This window comes from Otolemur garnettii, unplaced genomic scaffold, assembly GCF_000181295.1.
Source record: "Otolemur garnettii isolate 467f Iridium unplaced genomic scaffold, OtoGar3 scaffold00018, whole genome shotgun sequence".
In the NCBI taxonomy this organism is placed as follows: domain Eukaryota; kingdom Metazoa; phylum Chordata; class Mammalia; order Primates; family Galagidae; genus Otolemur; species Otolemur garnettii.
Window position 1 is genome coordinate 6,954,371 of NW_003852413.1, and position 6,343 is coordinate 6,960,713.

The 6,343-nt window shown below is 53.0% G+C and overlaps 2 protein-coding genes across 2 annotated transcripts in view; both read right to left on the minus strand.

Annotated features, from left to right (window-relative positions):
• OTOP3 (otopetrin 3) overlaps positions 1-2,845 on the minus strand; it is a 10,768-nt gene extending 7,923 nt beyond the window's left edge. The window contains exon 1 of the mRNA XM_003786147.3: positions 2,610-2,845. Within this exon, the coding sequence (XP_003786195.1) occupies positions 2,610-2,628 (19 nt within the window). The 5' untranslated portion in view covers positions 2,629-2,845. The remainder of the gene's footprint in view (positions 1-2,609) is intronic.
• A 2,349-nt stretch (positions 2,846-5,194) lies between these two features.
• Positions 5,195-6,343, minus strand: part of OTOP2 (otopetrin 2) — a 9,517-nt gene continuing 8,368 nt past the window's right edge. Inside the window, exon 6 of the mRNA XM_003786148.3 lies at positions 5,195-5,473. Coding sequence (XP_003786196.1) covers positions 5,303-5,473 — 171 coding nt within the window. The 3' untranslated portion in view covers positions 5,195-5,302. The remainder of the gene's footprint in view (positions 5,474-6,343) is intronic.

A 6,343-nucleotide genomic window follows, 5' to 3' on the forward strand; every position in this document is an offset into this window, starting at 1 on the left:
TTTTCTTTTCTTTCTTTCTTTCTTTTTTTTTTTTTGAGACAGAGTCTCAAGCTGTTGCTCTGGGTAGAGTGCTGTGGCATCACAGCTCACAGCAACCTTCAACTCCTGTGCTTAAGTGATTCTTTTGCCTCAGTGTCCCAAGTAGCTGGGACTACAGGCACCAGCCACAATGCCTGGCTATTTTTTGATTGTGGTTGTCACTGTTGTTTGGCAGGCCCGGTCTGGATTTGAACCTGCCAGCTCTGGTGTACATGGCTGTCGCCTTAGCTGCTGGAGCTACAAGTGCTGAGCCTTTTTTTTTTTTTTTTGAGATAGTCTCACTTTGTTGCCCTGAGTAGAGTGCCATGGTATCATCATGTCTCACAGCAACCTCAAACTCTTGGGCTCAAACGATACTCCTGCCTCAGTTTTTCTATTTTTAGTAGAGATGGGGTCTTACTCTTACTCAGGTTGGTCTCTCACTCCTGAGCTCAAGCGTCTTGTCCACCTCGGCCTCCCAGAGTGCTAGGATTATAGGCGTGAGCCACTGCACCTGGCCAGAAACACACTCTGTTTTAATGGGCTGTGGCTTTCTCCCTCTTTCCCTTGAGACTGTGAGCTTCAGGATCTTCAGACTTGCCCTCTGTGCAACCACTGGAACACAATCACCATGTGTGGCTCTGAAATGCAGCCACTCTGGGCCACGTTCTACCATGTGCCCCTACCTGCTCCATGCCTGTATCTTCTTGCTTTTATTCTGGGGCAGAAGGAGTGCTACTCACGTTCGGGCCTCTTTTCAAGATTTTATAAATGATTTTTTGCCTTTTCCCAGTCCACCCTGTCATCTTTGCCCAAGTTCTGCACCCTCCCTGTCCATACCCCTCACCACACCTGCCCCACACTCATCTAGGCCCAGGCAGAGAGCTCTGCTTTGCCCCTGCCTCCTGCTCCCTGGAGACTGTTCTTCCCTCGGACTAACCCACCGGCTCCACTGGTGGTTCGCACCCATCCTCAGCACCCACCTAGGCAGCCTTCCCCTCTGCCTCTGTGTGCTGGTGCCTGCAAAGAGTGGGCGTGCTGTGTCGGGTGTGCTGTGGGTGTGGCTGGCTCCTCTCAAGGATGAACACTCCTCCCGGGCAGAGACCAGGTCCTGCTTAACTTGGAATCCCCAAACCTAGCACAGGTGAGACACTCAGTGTTTGCTCACTGACTTTGGAAGCTTCTGGGAATTTTCAGCACCAGAGCCACGGACAAAGACTTTTACCATTAAACCCTTTCCATGCTGGCCCCAGGAGGCTGTCCAGATGATCTTGATCTTCCCCCTCCCAGGCTCCCCCACCCAGGTTGAGCAAGGCTGAGGCTCACTGAATGCCTGCCTGCTCTGTTTCTCCCAGGCCTGACTGCTCCACCTCACATAAGCAGGATACACATAATGTAATGATCAAGGACCCAGCCTCTATCACTTACTACCTCTGTGGTCCCCGACAAGCTGCTCAGACTTTCTGTGCCTTTCTGTCCTCATCTGTAAAATGAACACACAACTGTGGAATAGTACTTGGTACACAGCAGATGCTCAGCAAAGATTTCTTTAACAAATGATGAAGAAATTAATGTATAATACCTATATCCATAGGGGTGTTGTCAAAATTAAATGATTATATACATGTAAACACATGTAAAGCAGTGCTTGACATACAGAAAGCTCTGTTTTAGTTACTTGTGCATTTTCTTCTAATTTCCAGATCTTGGAGAGGTGGGGAGGGTTGGGATTATTGGCGAATTTCAGGGGATGTTTTTGTAGGCCTAGAGGGGACACTGAAGGACAAGATTCCAGGTCCCTGCACTGACATTCTCCCCCACACCACCTGTGTCCAACCCTCCAATGGCCGCTGGAGGAAGCCATCAAAGGAGTGAATGTGGCCCACTGCTGGGCCCGGCCGGGGGTGGGCACACAGTGGTGCAGGACGAGGGTTAGGGCAAGTGTGCCAGGAACTGACAAAGAGGAGTCCACCACCCCCTGGCACACCCCTTGGCACTATGCCAGTCCAAGGGAGGGCCCGGACACCAAACTGGTTTGTGGGTCGCAGTTAGAGGCAGGTGATGAAAGCCGCAGAGCCATCGGGGCGCAGTGCCCAGCCCAGAGCTTAGGGCCAGCTCCCGAGGAGGCTGCAGAGCTGGCCAGGCAGCTCTGAGATCTCCTTCCCAGACACCCTAGGTACTGCAGGGCAGCCGAAAGTAACATGCCCCAGACCAGACAACCAGGTAGCCCCAACCATCCCTGCACCCTGTAAAAACCAGCCATCTGGTTTCTCACTTCCTCTGGGCTTCGGAGCCTCCTTCAGGTGGTTTGGACCTGGCCCTCCTGATTTCCTCGTGCCCCCCAGTCCGGAGGTGGGGCACAGAGCCGGGATTGGGGTGGAGGGCAGAGAGGGGCCAGCCTCAGGTCCATAGGAGTTGACCTCTCTCCAATCACCGGCCTCTGGCTCCAAACTCTGGGGGCCCTGGTTCGTGAATTCCCTTTTGGGGGATGGAGTATGTCTGAGCGTCCGGGAGTGAGCTATCTGGGAATGTCTGCCCGGGGTCCGAGGGCGCTCCCGGGCGGGCCTAGCTGCGGTGCCAGGGAGCCTTACCTGAGGCTTGGGCAGGCATTGCCGCCTACTGACCGCCGACTGCGGGCGCAGCGCTGATCGTCAGTCCAGGTGAGGCTCCCGCGCCCGGACCGATGCCCCCGACGCCCTTCCCCCGCAGGACTGCGCAGCCGCCGCTCGGGCTCCCGGGCCCATCGATTTTTCTGTTGACTTTGGAAATCTCATTAATCCCTCGTTAATTACCCCGCCGGGGGCTCAGGCCCAGACGGTGTGGCCAATAGAGAAGCTGCTGGATGGGTGGGCGGGGCGGGAGGCGGGGCGCGGCCGGCTTAAGGTCGGGGGCAGGTGGGGAGCCCGGCTTCCAAGTGGGGTTGAGTAGGGTGCAGGGTCCTTCAGCCTGCACTAAAGGGCTTGCAGTGGTCAGGCCTACTTAGACCCTCTGGTGCTCGAACTGGGAATGGACTCCCCATCCCCACTTTCAGGTATAGGTTCCTTTTTCCAGTACTACCTAGCACCTGGCTTGGATGCAGCTTTTCAGGACCTTCCGGCTCCCTTAAGTCAAACCTGGACTTGGGGCAAAGGAGACACCGGCATAGTCCCATTCATACAGGGTGAGGGGTTGGGAGAGGCAGCCCTCTGACCCTTCTCCGCTCCCCCTGCGGCGTCTGAAACCTCCTCACCTCATTCTGCTGACAAGGTCTAGGCACATTTTCCTCTGAAGTCCCCTAGGCTCCAGATGCTACTATTCTCACACTTTCCCCCCAAATGCCATCTGCTCCCACTCTAGTCCTACCCCAGCCCTTTCTCATTTCCCTGACACTGGCTGGCCACCAATTCCTCCTCTTCTAGCTGCCAACCCTCTTTTCAATTGTTCTGACCCATTTAACCTTGGCTCCCTCCCTCCCAAGTCTGTCTGTGTAGAGTCCAAGCCATAGTGCTTTGAAGAAACTTCTCAGAGACCCCCGGAAAGGAGAGGGAGTAAAGGGAGGCCAGGCAGTGAGGATTGGAGCCCCCCAACTCTTCTAGAACTGTTCTGTTTATACTTGTGTTATAAACTTGGGTTCCTGCAATCTTTTATTCAAGGGGAAAAAAGTTATTGTTCTTTTTTTTAGACAGAATCTCACTCTGTCACCCAGGCAGAGTGCAGTGGCATCAGCCCAGTTCACAGCAACCTCAGATTCCTGTTTTCAAGTGATCCTCCTACTTCAGCCTCTTGAGTAGCTAGGAACACAGGTGCCTACCACAATGCCCAGCTAATTTTCCTATTTTTAGTAGAGTCAGGAGCTTGCTTTTGCTTAGGCTGCTCTTGAACTCCTCAGCTCAAGTAATCCTCCTGCCTCAGCCTCCCAGAGTGCTAGGATTATAGATGTGAGCCATGGCACCTAGCCTGAAAATTGTGCTTATTAAAAAGGGTCTAGTTTACTGTAGCTGTGTGACTTTGGACAAATCATTTTACTCCTCTGGGCCTCAGTTTCCTTCTTTGTGAAATGTGGACATTAGACTAGGTCAGTACTTCCTAACCTTTTTTTTTTTTTTTGAGACATAGTCTCATTATGTCACCCTTGGTAGAGTGCTATGGTGTTATAGCTCACAGCAACCTCTAACTCTTGGGTTTAGGCGATTCTCTTGCCTCAGCCTCCCAAGTAGCTGGGACTACAGGTGCCTGCCCCAACAAGCGGTTATTATTATTATTTTTTTTAGAGATAGAGTTTTACTTTATCACCCTCAAGTAGAGTACTGTGGCGTCACAGCTCACAGTAACCTCCAGCTCCTGGGTTTAGGTGATTCTCTTGCTTCAGCCTCCCGAGTAGCTGCGACTACAGGTGCCTACCACAATGCCTGGCTAATTTTTTTGTTGCAGTTTGGCTGGGGCCAGGTTTGAACCTGCCACCCTCAGTATCGGTATATGGGGCCAGGGCCCTACCCACTGAGCCAAAGGCACCGCCCAAGTGACTATTTTTTGTTGCAGTTGTTATTGTTGTTTTAGCTGGCATGGGACAGGTTTGAACCCACCAGCCTTGGTGTATGTGGCTGGCACTGCAACCACTGTGTTACAGGCGCTGAACCAGTACTTCCTAACCTTTCTCACATCATGGGACACATAAAAAGTATGATCATGTGGGCACATCACCTGGAGGCAAAGGGAAGAGGAAGGTGGCAGCCTGGGAAGCCGTCCAGCTACTCTCGCTACTCTCAGCCACCCAGTTATCTACTTTTTAGCTGGTCTGTAGCTCAGAGTTGGGGTACCCACCAAAAAGCTTGAGGCCTAAAAATCTCCAGAGGTCCTTCCACCTCTGATTCCCAAAATCCTTTCCTGTGATCATCTCAGATGAGGTGACTGAGACAACAAGTGGGGTATAGGGACAAATCACAAGTTTATTGGTTCTCAGCTCCAGGCAGTGCACTGGCCAGACCATAGGGCTGAGATTAGGGATGAAGCTCACGCCACTTCCGGATCTCACTTGGCCCTAGAAAGGTGGCCGGGAGAGGCCCCTCTCTCCTAAGCTCTGCCTGTGCCAGGGCCAAGCTAGGGTCTACAGTCATGTCCTGGTTGTGATTTAAAAACTCGTCCTGGAAAAATAACTTTTGTGAAAACTCCACTCTGTGACTAGCAGGAGATGGGTGGGAGATGGGGCGATGTGGCTCCAGCTCAGGTTCATTCCTGGAGGGGGGTTTAAGGGGGCACATGAGCTGACCGCCCTCTTGCTACTCCACCCACGTCTCTGTCAGTGGTGTCAGGATAGCACATAGACCTCCAGCAGGCTGGAGACAGCATGCATGCGGTAGAAGATGCCAAAAGGCAGGCAGATATTGACGATGGCTGCCCAGAGCGAGTAGCCGTAGAAGTTGACCTCCACCATGTTGCTGAAGTGAGGGCGGGCCCCGAAGGCAGGCATGATCCACAGCTGTGTGGAGATAGGGCGTGTCAGGAGCTGACCTGGACTGGTGCCTGTGGGTCATTTCTATGGGCTTTGCTGGACTGTAACTGTCCATCTAGCTTGGTGGACAGTGAGAGTTGGGTGTTGGTGAGTGGGCCGCTTCCAGCATCTTGGGCAGGGACTGACACTCTCTAAGGGGCAACTGAATTTGCCCTTCCCAGGCTAGGGATCACCTCTCCTAAAACCTCAGCAGGGCCAAATGTGGGATAGGAGAGAGGAGAAGAGGTTTCAATAGATGAACACCCCTAAACAGCTAAATCAGCAGCTGTTTCCCAGACAGTTGTGTGCAATGAGGGTAGTGGTGGCAGAATCAGGCCCCAGGGCAGAGAGTTCAGGGTCCAGCCAGAAAACTCCCCCTACCCTGACCTTCATGAGCCCTTTTCTCTAGTTTACTCCCGCTGCTTCCTCCCTCCTCTGGTCTGGGAGGAGGTTGAAGCTGGAATCCTGCTTCACCTGTGACTATGAGCACAGCTGGTTCTGGTGTGTGTAGGGAGCAAAGAACAAGGGTTTCTTACCCTCTCCACCCCCACCCCCCACCATTAATTGTGTCCTTGGGCACATCACAGCCTGCCTCTGAGTCTGTTTCTGTCCTATAAAATGAAGGAGATGATGCTGATGCTGTTGGAGGCGATTCAGGCTCAGATACTGGAGCAAGAACAGCCTCTCAGAAGGCGGGTCCCAGCCTGTAAGCCAGGAAGCCAGGCCTGGGTGGAGGGGGAGGCGGGGCTGGGGCAGGGGGCTGGATGACTAAGCTGGGCCAAGACATGATGAGGTTTTGAGCCTTTTTACTTCTACTGGTAGGGTCAGAGATTGAGGAGCACACTTTTTTTTTTTTTT